An 18,063-nucleotide genomic window follows, 5' to 3' on the forward strand; every position below is an offset into this window, starting at 1 on the left:
GGTGTGTGGCCCAGCGCGCTCTCACTGCGCCGGTTGGCGGCACTGCGCGCGGTGCTGCGCATGTGCAGTACTCTCTCTCGCTCCGCGGTCTCCTCTCCTTCGGGCGCGCTGCGCATATAACCGGTGTGCCGCTCTCCGGCGGCCATTCGGTCAACGGTTGCTCTCCGTTGCGCATGAACCCCCCTCAGCGTCGCATTACACCAGGGTCACGGCCGCTCGAGTGCCAGGGTTCCCGCGAGGGGATGTGGGGGTAATTTTTTTCCTTGGTGTTTTTTTCTTGCTAACGCCACCTGACCAAGCTAAAGCTTGAGCAACTCTACCTTGAAAAGGGAATAACAAAAGAAATATTATCGAGAACAAGATCACCGAGCTAAACATACAAGTATGCACAAATTCAGAGAATTGTCTATAATGCGGAGCATTCTTCTGCCGCTTGTCTAAAGTGTATGTTTTTTACAGCCAAATAAGGCTACGAGTAGAAAAAATGTCGGATTATTCTCGTTTCTTTGTGTTTTTTTTTTCGTTTCTCTTCGTTAACGATACGGTTACAAGGATGGAGTGCCTTACCCCTCTAAGTATGTTTTTGTTTGAAGATGCAAAGGCAAGTGCACAATTGAGTCGTCGCTATATTTCTTTGCATTTGCAAAGTTTAACTTCAGGCTTTTTGTTTAGTCTTCGGTTTTGTGAAAAGATGTATTGGATGCATATTTTTGATTTTGTCAGATCCTTTCAAGGAAAATGTTAGGTACGCAATTTTTTTATTGTTTTCTGGTTTTGTAAAATTGTCTGATCCTCATAATCACTATTTAAACGAAATTAAACGACACTGGTATTACTTCCGCGAAATTTTATTTTTTTGTCCGTGAAAATTCAGCGGGGCGCACAGTTCGCTCATTTTCGCTATTTTTATTCGCATTTCTGAGTTTTGTCCTGAACTTCATTTTAGAAGTCCTGGATTTTTCGGGGAGGTTTATAAGACGCATTTGCCTGATTTTGCCGCATGATTGTTGTGAAAATTTATTTTAGTATTTTTTTCATTTTTTTTTTGTTTTTCAAAGTTCAATTTGAACTTACCTCTAATTGAAATTGCCTCTATTTATACTGTTATAAGGATAGATGAGTTAATTTTGCCAAATGCCGCTTTTCTGATGGAGGCGAAAAGCAAAAACGCCCGTGTGTACGAGATTTCGGCGCACGATAAAGATCCCCAGGTGGTCAAAATTAATCCGGAGCCCTCCACTACGGCGCGCCTCATCGCCTGCGTTGCGTCGGCGCGTTAAACCCCACAATCAATCAATCAATCAATCAATTTTGCCAAATGGGCATTTTTTGGAAATGCAGGGCGCAACACAGTCCTTGCTTGCTGTGTTCACGGCAATGAAGGATGCGTATTTGTACGCCGCAGCGTAGAAATGTGTATCATCACAAAATGACTAACAGAGGCCCACACGCTTAAAGGGTCTAACCACAAAGTTTGATCAATGCGAGTGTCTCTAGGGCTCGGAGTCTATCTGGTGGCGAGGTGTTTGGCGACCGCGCCAGGCCGCGGGTCCAAACTCACTGGCACGATTCAACCCGGTAAACCATCGCCTGCCCCTTACAGCTTGTAGCTGAGCCACCACCCACAAGTGCAAACTACTTTGGGGCATCCCTGCTCCTACCCCCCCCCCCCCCAAACCTGTCTACGATTGTCAATCGTGACCCGGATTCCGCAGAGTGAAGGTACCAAGCATCGAACAGCCAGAAACCAATCCCCTGTATAGAAATCCTTGTCGGGCGCCGCCTAATTTCAACCTGATAGGCTGCGGAGGGGGGCTAAGGGCGGAAGGAGGGGGGGGGGGGCATGGGCAGTCTTGTATAAGCCTAGAAAGAAAAGACACCCTATAAAAAAGATATTAGGAGTAATTTGCCTCACCAGCACCGCCAACACTACTGCGACCCCCAGGCGAAATCCCATATCATCATCATCATCATTATCATCATCACCAGCCTATCTACGCCCACTGCAGGGCAAAGGCCTCTCCCATTATTCTCCAATTATCTCGGTCCTGTGCCAACTGTGACCAATTTATCCCAGCAAACTTCTTGATCTCATCTGCCCATCTAACTTTCTGCCGCCCCCTGCAACGCTTGCCTTCTCTAGGAATCCACTCTGTTACCCTTAATGACCAGCGGTTATCTTGCCTTCACATTACATTCCCTGCCCACGTCCATTTCTTCTTAATTTCTACTAATATGTCTTTAACACCAGTTTGCTCTCTGACCCACTCCGCTCTCTTCTTGTCCCTTAATGTTACACCTATCATTTTCCGCTCCATTGCCGGCTGAGTCGTTCTCAATTTAAGTTGAACCCTCTTAGTGAGCCTCCAAGTTTCTGCCCCGTAGGTGAGTACCGGTAAGATGCAGCTGTCATACACTTTCTTCTTGAGCGACAATGGTAGGCTGCTATTCATTATTTGAGAATGTCTGCCATATGCACCCCACCCCATTCTGATCCTTCTAATTATCTCTGCCTCATGGTTGGGATCTGGGGTCACAACTTGGCCTAAGTAGATATATTCGCTTACCACTTCCACTGCCTCGCCACCTATCTCAAACTGCTGTGCTGTCCCGAGGTTATTGATGATTACTTTAGTTTTCTGCATATTAAATTTCAGGCCCACGGTTCTACTCTGTTCGCCCAGTGCGGAAAGCATGCTTTGCAATTCGCCTCCCGAGTTACTTAGCAAGGCAACGTCATCAGCAAATCTGAGGTTACTGAGGTATTCTCCGTTAACCATTACTCCCACCTGTTCCCAATCCAACGTTCTGAATACTTCTTGTAAGAATGCTGTGAACAACATTGGAGAGATTGCGTCTCCTTGTCTGACACCCTTCCTTATAGGTATTTTGCTGCTCTCCCTATGGAGGATGATGGTAGCTGTAGACCCATTGTAGATATCCTCTAGTATTCTTACATAATGCTCATCTACCCCCTGGTTCCGTAATGCCTGAATGACTGCTAGGGTTTCGACCGAGTCAAATGCTTTCTCATAGTCTATGAAGGCTATATATAGGGGTTCAGTATACTCAGCGCACTTTTCTATCACCTGATTGATCGTGTGAATATGGTCCATTGTTGAATAACCTTTACGGAACCCTGCTTGTTCTTTAGGCTGACTGAAATTCAAGGTTGCAGAGATTCGGTTAGCGATTACCTTGGTAAATACCTTGTAGACGACTGACAGTAAGCTGATATGCCTATAATTTTTCAAGTCCTTCATGTCGCCTTTCTTATGGATTAAAATGATGTTCGCGTTCTTCCAAGATTCCGGTACCATTGCGATCATTAGGCATTGCGTATGCAGGTTTGCCAGTTTTTCAAGTACAATTTCTCCGCCATCCTTCAAGAGGTCTGCTGTTATCTGATCCTCACCAGGTGCTTTGCCCCCTTTCGTTTCTTTCAAAGCCTTCCTTACTTCTTCGGTCGTTACTGGTGGGATGTCTATATCCTCTGAACTACTGTCTCGTTCGGCATTATCCTGTATGTCCCGGCTACTGTACAGATCCCTATAGAGCTCCTCGGCCACTGTGACTATTTTATCCCTATTTGTGATGACATTGCCTTGCTTATCCTTAAGTGCATACATCTGATTTTTCCCTACGCCAAGACGTCTCTTCACTGCTTTCAGGCTACCTCCGTTTTTTACAGCGTATTCGATCGTCTCCATATTATACTTCCGTATGTCAGCTGTCTTACGCTTATTGATTAACTTCGAGAGCTCGGCTAGTTCTATTCTGTCAGCTGCGGTGGAGATTCTCATGGTTTGCCGTTTCCTGATTAGATCTTTCGTCTCCTGTGAAAGTTTGCCAGTATCCTGTCTAGCCATAGTGCCCCCGACTTCTACTGCACACTCCGTGATAATGCGTGTAAGGTTGTCGCCGGCTTCCTGTGTCGTGAGCTCGGCTTCCTCGTTAAGGGCGGAATATCGGTTCTGCAACGCGATCCTGAATTCTTCTACTTTACGTCTTACTGTTAGCTCATTTATCGGCTTCTTTCGTACTAGCTTGTTGCGGTCCCTCCTCAAATCTAGCCTAATTCGAGATCTGACGGTGGTCACTACACCTTACCCTCCCGAGCACTTCCACATCCGGCACGACGCCAGGGTTATCGCATAATATGAAGTCTATTTCATTTTTGTGCTCCCCATTCGGGCTCCTCCAGGTCCACTTCCGACTCTCCCGTTTACAGAAGAAGGTATTCATTATGCGTAGGTTATTCCGTTCTGCAAACTGAACTAGTAGGTCCCCCCTGCTATTTCTACAGCCCAGACCATAGTTCCCAACTGCCTTGTCTCCAGCCTGATTCTTGCCTACTTTAGCATTGAGGTCCCCCATAACTACGGTATACTGTGTTTTTACTTTAGCTATTGCCGATTCCACATCTTCATAGAAGCGTTCCACTACTTGGTCGTCGTGGCTGGATGTGGGCGCGTAGCCCTGCACCACCCTGAGCTTGTACCTCTTGTTGAGCCTAATTACAAGACCTGCTGCCCTTTCGTTAATGATATAGTATTCGTCTATGTTGCCAGCTATGGTTTTATTGACTAGAAATCCCACTCCCAGCTCTCTTCTGTCCTCTAGACCTCGCTAAGCCCTATTACATCCCATTTAATGCCCTCTAATTCCTCGAACGACACCTCGAGACTTGCTTCGCTAGATAAGGTTCGCGCGTTAAACGTTGGCAAGTTCAGATTCCATTGGCGGCCAGTCCGGATCCAGGGATTCTTAGCACCCTCTGCTGCGTCACAGGTATGACCGCCGCCGTGGTCAGTTGCGTCGCAGCCGCTGGGGACTGAGGGCCGAGTGTTAATTGGCGTATTCATGGGAGGTTGTGGCCGTTACTACACCAGGGTGGCCAATCCTGCTCTGGTGAGGGAGTGCATTACCGGCAATGGTCGCCGGGGTCAGGCCGCACCCCAAGCCCCTTTGTGCAATTCCATCAATACACGGATTTTTTTTTTTGTAATCCGGTGGGAGTTGTCCGGCACCGGGATTCGAACCACGGCCCTTCTGCACGTGAGGCGGGTGTTCTACCTCTACGCCATCGCTGCATCTGAAATCCCATATACTGACATCCATGAAATCCCATATACTGACATCCAAAGACTAGTGTTATGTGTTTCCTAAAGGCCAGCTGCTCTCAAAATATCGGCCCCTTGAAAACCCCACCCCGGTGTAGTGTGAAGAATTGACATCAGTATGATACCTGAAAAGACTGCAAGATACAAAAAATGGCAGCTGTAATGCACGCGTGCACTGCGCAACCGAAATTGACAAGAGCGCGGCCATTACGTGAAAGCTGAATTGACGTTGCAGCAGCCGACGGCGAGGGGCCGGGGCCGGCCGGAGGAAACCTGTGGGATGCCTGCGGGCAACATCTTTGCGCGGGCTGCAAAGAAGAAGGGCCCTAGCGGCACCCGAGCGGTTCTTCTGGCTTCCCGGAACACAAAGCCTGCGGCCGGCCGCCATGTCATTTGCGCTCTTTACCGTTCACGTGATCCGCCGGCAGGTGCGGGGTCGTTTGCGATGGATACATTTTAAACATTTCTAACGTATTAACAATGCTCATCACTGGGCTACCAGTCACGTCCCAGTTCCTTTGATCGTAAGTACTCTAAATATAAAATGAATTTCAGCGATGTGAAATTTGAGTGAAGTTGGCCTCCCTTTACGGTGCAAAATCCGGGTACACTGCAGCCCTTTACAACAAAGTTTTTTTTTCTGTTTTCAAGATTTTGGCGTGAGGCCGCTGCTACTTCCGAATGGGCCACTGAGTCCCCGCCACTTCTTCCTTTCATCGCTCTTCTGGCGAGAAAAAAATGGCTGGCGACTAGCTCAGCTAACCGTGTATATTCAAAGCGAAAGCTTGCTTTAGCTTGGTGGTGGTGGTTGTTGTGGGATCAGGCGGCGTTAGCCTGGCTGGATATGCCGGCAATTGCTCCGCCCAAGCTCCTCCTAATTAGCCAAAGGTAGTGTCCTTTTACCACAAGTTTGCCAGCTCCGTCTCCTCAAGGAAGCTCAGGAGAAGGCGTGACACCTCTCTGCGCAGCATCCAATGTGCTCTTGGAAAGAGTATGTGGTCCAGAGTGCTGTGTGGTGCTGCCAGCTTTCGAATCGCTGAGAGCATTGCAGTCCGCTCGACATCATGCTCTGGGCAACACATTACGTAGTGGTGTACATCCCCTATAACTGCACATGACGAACACAGAGACGATCGCGCGAGGCCCACCTTGAATAACCATGCTGTGGTCTTCGCTGAGCTCGTTCGGATGCGTTACAGCAATGTTGCATCCGATCTTGTAAGCCCCTTTGTGACGCAAGGCTGGTGATAGGGATTTTCCAAATACTTGAAATGTTCGGCCATTGTTCACGTGAAGTCGTTCCAGTGATTGATTAAATCCCGTTCCGCAGTTTTCCGAGACGAACGACTCGGTCTTCCGCAGGCTCCGACGCCAGCTTCGCGCGCTTAGAATTCCGGACCCTCTGCAGTAAAGCAGCTGGCCCAGTGAAATCCGCGGGGTGGTCAGACGGCGCTTGCGAACGACGGCTCAAGCTTCGCGCTCCTGCGCAACGCCCAGAGAAGCCTGCACGGTAGCGCGAGTGGGCACAGCAGTATTTTCTGCGGCGGAGGCATGCACAACTTCAGTTGAGATTGGCCAACCAAAGCATTCGTCACAACAAACCTTCGCTTTGCGCCATTGTTGCGATTAAACTCGACGATCAAACGACATTCTCAACGAATAAAGCTTGGTGTTTTCTCGTCATTGTCGTTATACAGAAGGGTAGTTGATTATTTTCTTTCAACGCACCCACGATCATTTATCATCATCGTCAGAGCAAGTTCGCTTTCCTGCAGGCCGCAATGGCCTACAATAGCATCACTAAGGTGAATAAAGCTTCCATTTAAATCACTTCCCAGTTGGCAAGCTCAAACATGCATTAAATGGCTCTCACAATCCGCTCGCCCAATAGCCCAGAAAAAGCCAAATAGTCACCCAACAACTTTTCCCGCAAGCCACAAAACTGCCTGGCCCAATTCGGCGATTTATAGCCAGAACTGGCAACTGTCTTAGGTGAGCGCGGCGCTACTCTCAGTCAGACGCGCGGTGAGCCACGTGGTCAGGCGGCAACCCAGCTGCGGAAAGGGCATGCGTCAAGCCAGCGGTGGCGGCAATAGCGCGCGCCGAGTCATGAGATTGTTGTCAAGGTTACGACACAGCTGCGGTCAAATTGTTTGTGATGGCGATACTCGGTTCGGCTAGGTTATTAAAGCTTTCCTGTGAAACTTCCTGGCACAGAAATGCTGGGTGCCCTTCAAATCACCAGATGGCGCCCGTCCGCACCCCTGACGCCACGGCGAATAGATACTATATCCGAATGTCCCCATTCCGCTGGTACAACGCCCGGTATGCAATTTTTTTTGTTTATGTATTCTGTGATTTCTTTTACCTGCTGATCTTCCATGTTTCTTAGCATGGCGTTTGTGACTCCATCTTTTCCTGGGGCACTGTTTTTTTGCCGACAATAATGCATCCACGACTTCCTCTCTTGATATCTCCCTGTCCATATACTCGTACCTACTTTCCTTGTATGTGTTTGGATGGGTGTCCCTATTTTGAAAACCTTGGACCTATTTCTCTTGAGTCATGCGTAGGGAAACTCTATGAGAGAAATATAACCAATCGGCGAAGAAACTATATAGAAGATAACACCATCTTCCCAAATAGCATGATAGGCTTTCGTGCAGGACTATCGACAGAGGACGCCTTCCTACTCATAAAGGAAGAAGTAATAAAGAAGGTTGCTCAGGGAGAACACTTTATCTTAGCCGTGCACTTGAACGGAGTATTTAATAACGTCTCCAACAGTCATTTTAGAAACCCTCAGCGATATGAGCTGCGGCAAAAAAACCTTCAAGTTCGTCACGGCGTTCCCATCCAACAAAACCTTGACGGTAGGAATCGGCGACCTCAGATAGGAATGAATTCAGATGTCAGATGCTGTCACGCCGCAGGGATCCATGATATCCCCTCTCCTCTTTAACATTTCGATGATAAAGATCGCCAACAAGCTGGGAGAACTGCCAAACATTGGACAAGTCATCTATGCAGGTTTATGGACGATATGAGCGACGCAAGGGTCAACTATCTTCAGAACGCCGTAAACTGGGTAGCAAAGCTGGCAGGCCTGAACAGGCTCCAGTGCGCCCCGGAAAAATCAGACATAGTAAGAATCCACGCACACCGAAGCAGCGACAAGGAAGAGAAGGTAGCTATGAAGATTCGCCAATCCGTAATCGCAGAAAGAGGCCACACTGGCGTCCTGGGAATGACCATACAAAGAAACAGAAGCACCGATCCCACTATTCGCAATATCGGTTAATATTTAACCGAGCTAGCCCGAATAGTGAATAGGATCACTAAAGGTACAGCCAGATTGAGGGACGAGAAAACACTAAGAAACATACAAGCCATCATCACGAGTACGCTGACGTGTAGCTTACCGTAGATAAACTAAACAAACATGAATTATAACGAATAAACAGTATTATCAGGACGGCACATAAATCAGCCCTGGGCCTACCATCGCACACGTCCACGGAAAAATTCTTTCAGTTACGAGTGTACAACAGCTTCGAAGAGATCAAGGAGTGCTTAATAATCGCCCAAAAAGAAAGAGCTGCCACCACTAAAACTGGGAAATTCATTCTTTGGAAGATAGGTAGTCCCACTGAAAGAACGTGATTAGGCGCCATGACAGAGTTAAAACTTGAACAGTGCAGTCGCACCAAAACCTTTCCTCTACCGAAAAACATAGACCCCACTGTACGGAAACACAGAAGGCAAGCGAGAGTCAAATACCTCAGAACAAATTCAAGGATTACGAAAACACAGTTTATACGGATGCTGGAAGATGTGAGAAAACCAATTATACAGTCAAACACAGAAGAAGCGGAGACCGGCGCCGTCGTAATGGCAATTGCACTCGGCTAAAAAACAAGCGAAAGGCTTATCACACCCCCTCTCACAAAAATATGGAGAAAGACTCGCTTATTGCGCAGAAGAAGAGTACTTTTCCTTCCCCACGTAAGGAATTAAGTGCTTAGAAGGTGAAATCCTGAGTCAAATATTAACAAACACATACCCACACAAATCACGACTGGAAAAATGTTCCCCAAATTCTTCAAGAAATGCACACAAAATGCGGAGGGATATCCACGCTATTTAACGCAACCTCGGCGTGCCCTCTCATCCGGCCCCAGGAAAACACTAGTACCCAGATTAATCCTACCGAGACATGGGAGGCAGCCCTTAACAGCTCATCTCTCGAAGATCAGCTACGTATCATCCAGAGAGCCCAGATGGGAGCCGTTCAATCTGGAGCCCCTTGATGTCTGGCCCCACCCATGAACTCCCTCTCATCTTTTCACCCATATCCCATTCCCCCCTTCTTCTCACAATAAATGTTCTACTAGTACTACTACTACTACTACTACTACTACTACTACTACTACTACTACTACTACTACTATTACCACTACTACTACTACTACTACTACTACTACTACTACTACTACTACTATTGCTACGCCACCGCGAAGCGTTGTGCGTTGCTCTGCGGCTGAAACGTGTTTCGGAAACACGTGCCGGCTACGTATGCAGGAGCGCGGGACACATTCGATCAAAATATCTGAAGAGCATCCCTTCAGTGTCCAAGATATCTGGAGTGAAGGAATAGTCACGCAGAACAGGAACGTTTTCGCTACGCAGCGAAAATTGCTGCAAGCCGCGAATGTGTGCGGGGTATGGTGGCTTTACTAACAAGTCAAGGCAACGATGCGTGGCGGCAATATATTGACGCGCACAGTAAATGTGCGTTTGGGGGTGTTCCTAAGCTTTACTTAGAAGAAGCTAATAGAAGAAGCGGCGGATAAGAACGCTCTTTACCGAGAAGCACTCGAGCTGGCAGAGCAAGCCACTGATGATGATGCGTTCCGCGTAGCACTCGTTCGCCGTCGTAATCGTCTGGGCTGCGATGTCACAAATTAAAAGTTCGTTCACATGCTTGTGAATACGTGACAGTTTACCTACCCTCCAAAGAAAGTATCTTCTCGATGCTAAGAGGCAAAGGAGCGGAATTCCTTTTCAACCCGTCATGTCCTCGCGAAGAATGGTTTAAAGAATGGTCGACCTCAGGCCGACGAAGACGGCGCATTGTGGAAACGCTGTCCGCCGTAGTAACTGCACACGTGACGTCGCTCAGTTGCTGTAGTACTGTGTACGGTTCAAAGTAGCGCAGCAACATCATGCAGCTGCTGTTGAATGATTTGGTGTTTTGCACGCTCACGCGTCTCTTCCACGCGATGGGCAAACCTGCTCATACGAGTCGTCCCCCCCGCCATCGTGAAGGAGCATTGCATATAACATTGTGGTTGCCTCACGACCGTACAGAAGACCGAATGGTGTCATGCCCGTTGTGTCTTGCCTGGTTGTATTTTAGGCCAAAATCACGTATGGTAAAACTTGGTCTCAACTTTTGTGTTGCTCGTCGACGTACATGCTCAACATGTCTGCAAGTATTTTGTTTACGTTTCGGTCAGTCCGCTTGTCTGCGGATGGTACGCTGTCGATTTTTGGTGGGAAGTACCGGTGAGGTTCATGATGACGCGCACCAAACCTGCGTTGAATGCGGTACGCAAGTCCGTAATCACAATTGCCGGAGCGCAATGGCGGAAAACAATGTTTTCAATGAAAAAAGTAGCCATGTCCCGAGCGGTGCAACGCTGCAGGGCTTTCGTTTCGGCGCATCGTGTAAGATATTCGGTAGCGACAAGTATCCACTTGTTGCCGGGATGAGACGTAGGAACGGGGCCCAAGAAGCCCATGCCGATTTGTTGAAAGGGTGTTTCCTGTATATGGAGAGGTTGAAGTAAACTGGCTGGGCGTCCCGAAGGTGTTTCACGAAACTGACAGTCACGGTAGGTATGAATGTATTGATTCACTGTAAAATGAAGTATAGGCCAGTAGTAGTTGTGTTTAATTCGGGACACCTCACGCGCATAACCGAGGTGACCAGCAGTTCGGTCGTGGTATCAGGCCTGTAGTATTTCCTGTCTAAGGCTCGTCGGAACAACGAGAAGACTGTTCCGTTCGGGGCGAATTTTAGCTTGTAGAGGATGTTGTTTCTGAAAGAAAAAGAACTGGAGCTCCGTATGAACAGCTTTGGCTTGTGCTTAGTTCGCAATTCCTGAAAATCGCCATTCCGGCCAAAAAACAAAGGCAGTGGTAATCGCTAACAACTCCAAATGGGCGACCGTAGGGGTAAGGCCGGAATTTAAAAACTGCCCACACAATAGCAAGGTATGCCTTCTTTGTCGCTGAATAGTTAGTCTCCGCACGGGACAGTGTTCGGCTTGAGTAAGCGACAACTCTCTCCGCGCCATCTTGCCATTGAATGAGCGCTACTCTAAGAACGACGTTACTGGGGTCTGTATGGATTGTGTTGGCCGAATCTTCATCGAAGTGGCCGGGCACAGGCGGCGCTTGTAAGTGAAGCTGCAGGATCTCGAAAGCAGCCTGCTGCTCATTGGTCCAAACGAAGGCGTCGTCATTACGAGTGAGGCTTGTAGCGGAGCCGTGATGTGGCAAAAGTTAGGGTTTGTGGGAAAAGCGCCGGTAATAGGAGCACAGGCCTAAAAATTGCCGTACGGCCTTTTAAATGCATAGCATTTTAGTAACTCACAATGTCACGCGGCGTTGGCGTGCCTTGTCGTAGTCCGCATGCGCGCCTTGTCGTAGTCCGCAGCCAGGCCACTACACTATAAAAGAAATAACAGTTTCCGGCACCCGGTTTCGAACCCATGACGCCGCGGGCGGAACGCAAGGTGCCCGGCACACTACCGACCAAGCCACGAAACCTTTTTTTTTTTTTTTCTTTATTGCCATACTTTGACACACAAACAAAACACTACACTCTTAAAGACGCTAGCCAGCACTTGACTAACACAGTAATGGCTAAAATTGTTTCATGTTTGTTAAAGTTTCAAACACGGGCAACCATTCCGGAGGCTCGGGCTGAGCCCTCCACACTTCGATAATCAGACGAACAGACTCCGAAAAGTACTCTTTGGACCGTTTGCATCGATGTCGCGATGGCGGATGGCCATACGCGATTTCCAAATGCCGTGCAGGGCCAGAACCATGACGAGGTCATATGGTACCCCATCCTCGCTTTGAATGGGTAGAAACCTGATCCCGTAGGCATCCAGGGGGAAGTCCTTCTTTAATGTGCGCTGAAGCACATCCCAAAAGAAGACCCCATCCCAACACTCCAAGAAAACATGTTCAACCGTCTCGGGTCTTTTGCATGGGTAACAGTCTACCCCCCATGGAATGTATAGACCTTTCTCTTTTTGCCAGGTTTTTACTGGAAGGACGCCCACGTGAAGTTTAAAAAAAGAACGTTTTAACCCATGGCGGCACTGCCATTCTCTTTACTCGTTTAAGTACGTCCTGCCCAGGCCCTGCACGGTACATGGATCTGTACATCGGCTCAGGCAAAACAATATCCGCAAGGTCATGATACAGTCCTTTGCGCGTCACGTTTGATAAGTATTCAAGCGTGAAGCGGGCCCGTAAAAACTTTGTTGCCAGTACCACCTCCCGAAAATATCCTCTGGGTGCACCAAAAGTAAAAAACGCAGAAGAAACAACAAAATCAGGTAGCGCCCTAGCTAGCCTCATCTGACACACAGTTCGCAAGAAAGGATCATTCACGTCACGCAAAAACAAAAACCGATTGACAACTTGTCGCAAAAACAAATGCGATAGAGAAAGACCCCCGACGCGCACCCGCCGAAACAAGTTCGTCCGGCTCGTTTGCTCCCACGTGGACCCCCATATAAACACTGCAAACACACGATGCAGAGCCTGTACGTTCTTACGCGAACAGTGAAGTACCTGAAGAACGTACCAGAGTTTGCTCATAAAAAACACGTTACACACTGAGGCCCTGGCAAACATTGAAAGGCCAGAGCCTTTCCATTTCTCGGCCTTTTCTCGCAGTTCAGCAGCCTGCCTGTGCCAATAAGGATCACTATCAACATAATTTTCCAACGGCACTCCCAAATACTTCGCTTGCGTCGTCTGCCAGCTAATACACTCAAACACACTCGGTGTAGTGTCCCAGTAGCCATGCCAAAAACCCAAGCATTTCTGCCAGTTTACGCCACTGCCACTGTACTTACAGAAAGTCTTAAGCGTGTTTACACCAACGCTTATACTGCTCCTATCGACACAAAAGAGAGCAATATCGTCCGCATACGCCAAAACACGCACCTCGCATGACTCGAGTAGAAAACCATTGAACCTTTGACTCTTAATAATACTCAAACAAAAGGCTTCAATGTAGACACAAAAAAGCAACGGCGACAGCGGGCAACCCTGGCGTACAGACCGTTGAACTGGGATGGGTTTGCCAATTGTTTTGTTGACAACGAGCTTAGTTGTACACCCTGTATACGCCATGCGCACACCATCAAGAATAACAGACCCTACATTTACTTGCTCTAACATGTTTAAAAGAAGTTCGTGCGAAACCTGATCAAAGGCCTTTGCCAGATCAATTTGAAGCATTGCTAAAGTTCCCTGGACGCTATCGCAACATTCCAAAACACTCCGGGCCGTGTGAACATTCGTTACAATCGACCTCCCTTTTATTCCGCAAGTTTGGTGCGGTCCAACAATGTCTTTGATCACAGTCTGCATACGGGAAGCCAATATTTTCATCAAAATCTTGTAGTCTACATTCGTCAGGCTAATGGGGCGATACCCAGAGATTTCTCTCAGTTTAGCGTCATCCTCAGATTTCGGGATGAAAATGGTATGCGACTCTAAAAATGAAGGCGGAAGCACGCCATTCTGATAAGACTCCAAATACACTCTACACAACACCGGACTAAGGTCTTCTTTAAACTTTTTATAAAAGGCTCCGGATAAACCATCGGGGACCGGTGTCTTTCCAGTGTTCAGCTCGTCGATGGCTCTCCTCACCTCCTCTACGGTGATATCCCTTGCGAGGGACTCTATGGTTTCCTCAGCCAACTTTGGCATTAAACATATGAACTCCTCCTTAAACTTAACCACGTCAACAGGGTGACGCGCGAATAGCTTTTCATAATGCTCACAGAAACAGCGCTCAATATTGCTCTGGTCATTGTACACTACCCCATCGGACACAATTTCGGCTATCACATTCCTACGAGCGTATCTTTTTTCCGAACTAAGTGCTCTTTTTGTTGGCGCTTCGCCAAGCAAGAAACGTTCACCCCTTGCCCGTACAATTGCACCGTGATAGCGTTCCCTGTCGATGACTTCAAGTTGCGCTTTTAGAGTTAGAATATCATCTTTAAACATGCCAGGTGATTTACATTCTTCCTTTACAAAAACGTCTAGACTACTCCGCAGCCAGGCCTCTTTCCTTTTCTCCTCATATTTCATTGCAGACGATCTTTCAAGGGCTTTCATTTTAACCCTTTGTTTAAAATGTTCCCATTTAGAAGCATAGTTAACGTTGTCATTACTGCAAAAATACTCCCGTCCACATACGACGACGGCCTCAACAAATTCTTCATCCTTGAGCAACTTGTTATTAAATTTCCACAACCCCCAAGAGAAAGCGTTTCTTCGCTTTCCGATCCTACCAAGTGATACCGACACGAGACAGTGGTCGCTAAACGACACCGGGGACACTTGGTAATCGTCGCACTCAGGCAGAAGCTCAAGCGACATATACAGTCTATCCAGACGAGCGTGACTATTGCCCTGAAAATGAGTGTATTGTACTGTCCCAGCGCCACCAAGGCTGTCTCCTACATCTTCCAGCGCGAAATCTGTGACAATGTCGTTCAGCACCGCCGTACTTGCATCTCGGAAATTGGACAGGCTGCTTTTATCACGCGCAGAAAACACGCAGTTAAAATCCCCCAACACAATCAACGGCCGCTCAGTGTTGCACCATGTTCGTAAATCCTCGAAAAAAGCCTTTCTTTCGGCACCGTTGTTGGGCCCGTACACGCAAATACCACGCCATTCTTTTAAACCCAAATCAAAGTCACACACAACAAACCGGCCCGCTTCCGACGCAGTGACAGCCTTTAGAGTCGCACCTAAACTACGCCTTATTAAAAGCACGCAGCCCGCAGACAATCCGACGGCATGAGAAACACAAACATCGTAGCGAGCCATGAAGGGCCGTACCATACGGTCGGTCTGGTCCTCGCTCTCAACCTTGGTCTCTTGCAAGGCCACAATGTCCAGGTCGCCGTCAGTCACGAGTCGATACAACTGGTTTTGACGCCTACGGTCAGCAAGTCCCCTGACATTTAGCGTGGCAATGCGCATAGGCTTGTTTAAAAAAACCATGTTGAGAGGAGAAACAAACCTGTCGCTCAGCGGTTGCCTTCAACACTACGTTGCCTTCAACTTACATCAACCCTAAACACAAAACCAGTCTAAGAACTGGAACGCCACCCGCGTTCGCTTCTACCAAGCAATGCGAGACCGAGCCAACACAAGAGCATAGTCCTCACCGACGCCAGCGTCCCTACGGGCTTCAGTACACATTCCTTTGGAAACCCCGAAGTGGTGCTATGAAGGTAAACCCGGTGGCGTCCGTCGGTCAGGGGGCACGTTAGGCTTCGACTTGAAGCCCGAACGACGCCCGGGTACCGCTTTCGTAGGCGGCTCCTCAACGCTAGTAACCTCGGTGCCTCGGCTGGTGTCGTTGCCTTCGCGTTGCCGCTTTGCGACAGCACCACCGAGCTCCATGTCCATGACGTCCGCTACAGGAGCTGGCGTCGTCGTCGTCATCACCTCCTTCACCTCGATGCTGCTGGCCTGGCTCGACAAAGCGCACGGGGTTGGCGTCTTCAGCTGGCCTAGCTGGTCTTTCGGAGGAACGCCAGAGCCAGCGTCTGCCACGACCGGCACCTCCGGGACGCGCGTTGTCACCACCTCGTCACTGGTCCCAGCTGCCGTCTCCTCCGCGTCCTCTTCGTCCATAAGGTTTTCACGGAGCTCTTCGTCCCTTACAGGCCCGGTGACAGTCGCGTAGGACTTCACACACGCACTCGCCTCGTGTCCGAAACGACGGCACGACGAACACCGCGGCACCTTGCACTCACGCCTGATGTGCCCCTTGGTGTTGCAACGCAGGCACTGGGGGGCCCTGCCTGCGACAACAACGAGAGCCCTGTCTCCCGCAACACGAAGTTTGTGTGGCAGGTCGTCTACCGTCACACCCGCCTTCAACTTCAGGGTCACCGAACGCAGCGTTGAACCTTTATCTTGGATGCCATCGACGCGCCATCGCTCCCTACGCACCTCGCAGACGCGCCCGTAAGGTGCTAGCGCAACGCGGACGGCGTCTTCAGGCACGTTATAGAGCAACCAGTGAAGTTTTAGGCGAACCTCCTGGTTTCCCGGATCAACGACGATGCAGCGCCGGTCCTTTACCTTTACGTCGTTCGCGGCCAAAATCTTCTTCACTCCTTCGGCCGACTTGAAAGTCACTGCCCATACGTGACTCATCTGGTATGCCCCCAATGCGACAACATCGGGGAGCAATGACAGACGAGCCAAAGTGTCACGGAAGTCCTCGACGCGATAGGGGCGGGCACGCATATCAGCATGAAGAAACACAGTATTTAACACTGACTGACCTGTTGGGAACTGGGGCAAAAGAACTTGATATTCATCGGTATCCTGGGCAGAAATCCTGTTACCGCGGGCCGAAACGCCCGCCGAAGCCGCTCCTTGGACGGAGCTCGCCATCCTGCGTCCGCTCGCTAGCGCTACCGGAAGCAGAATCACCAAGCCACGAAACCGACACAGATTTCGATGCACCGAACGCGCCTTATATCCTTCACTCATTTCTCGTTTGTTTCGAAAGCGCCACAAGTTGTCCCGCGCCTCCAAAAGATGGCGACACGGGTCCCGCGATCGAGAGATACGACTTGCCGGCGCACCCCCTCGGAAATGCTGTGCATTTGATCGTGCCCCTCGCGAGGGGGATGTCTTTTTACTTAAGAATGGCGGTGCGCGATCAGTTGCGAAACTGAATGCTTCTAACAGCTGTTTTAGCCTGTCCTCGACTCGGTAGACCTCCACTTTTTCGACATCTAGTCCGGTGGCCGTCCCCGCATGTGTCTTGTGAAGGGATGGCTTGACAGATTCGTTGCTATCGTTTTCGACGTGGCGGATGGCGCGCCGCTCGCTAAACGAAGACGAAGGCGGGAGCTCCTTGTGTGGCGTAAGCCCCCACTCCAGCCTGGACGTCGACGGACGGTCGGGGTTGTCGGTCTACGCCGGACGGATTTGTGCCGGCCTAAACAGCTGTGCTGTTAAAAAAAAACATGCGCGCTGGCCTAACAGAGGGCGGGTGGACAGTGCGGATGGGAGAAAATTTAATTACTTTGAACAAACCTGCACATAGCTCATTTCGAGGTTAGCGAAAGGGGGTAAGGACAGTGCGGGGGTGGTTGCGCAGAGCGGAGTTGCGTGGCAGGGGTGGCAGACTACTATCGTCTGTAGACGACATGTTCAGGGAAGCAAGCCGATAGGCGTGAGGGGTTTATTTGTAAGCAGGCGTAGGCAAGTTGGACACGGCGGATAATATGTCAGGATCGGGCTTGATGCTGGCGTGGCTGACAACGTGGCCCAAGAAATGGAGTTCTCGTGACCCGAAATGACACTTTTCCTCTTGATAGGTTAGACCAGCTGCCCTTACGGCGCAAAGTACACAGGATAGCCTTTTTAGGTGTTCTGCAAAGGTTGACGAGAACATAATAACTTCGTCAGGGTATGCTCGATACGTCTGCAACTTGAGACCGGACAGAACAGTGTCCATCATTCGTTGGAATGTTGCCGCTGCCGAACACAAACCAAAAGGGAGGATTTTAAACTCATAAAGTTCGTCCGGCGTTATGAAGGCTGTTTTCTCGCGGTTGAGCTCATACACCCA

General features: G+C 49.2%; 1 protein-coding gene across 1 annotated transcript; it reads right to left on the minus strand.

The window, feature by feature from the left end:
• Nucleotides 1-15,107: 15,107 nt before the first annotated feature.
• On the minus strand, nucleotides 15,108-16,908 carry LOC144144527 (uncharacterized). The gene has a single exon (XM_077676013.1). The coding sequence runs from the start codon at nucleotides 16,872-16,874 to the stop codon at nucleotides 15,690-15,692; it is 1,185 nt and encodes a 394-aa protein (XP_077532139.1). The 5' UTR covers nucleotides 16,875-16,908; the 3' UTR covers nucleotides 15,108-15,689.
• Between the last annotated feature and the right edge of the window lie 1,155 nt (nucleotides 16,909-18,063).

Source organism: Haemaphysalis longicornis, unplaced genomic scaffold, assembly GCF_048455015.1.
Source record: "Haemaphysalis longicornis isolate Haplotype H1 unplaced genomic scaffold, Haemaphysalis longicornis Haplotype H1 scaffold_7, whole genome shotgun sequence".
Lineage (NCBI taxonomy): Eukaryota > Metazoa > Arthropoda > Arachnida > Ixodida > Ixodidae > Haemaphysalis > Haemaphysalis longicornis.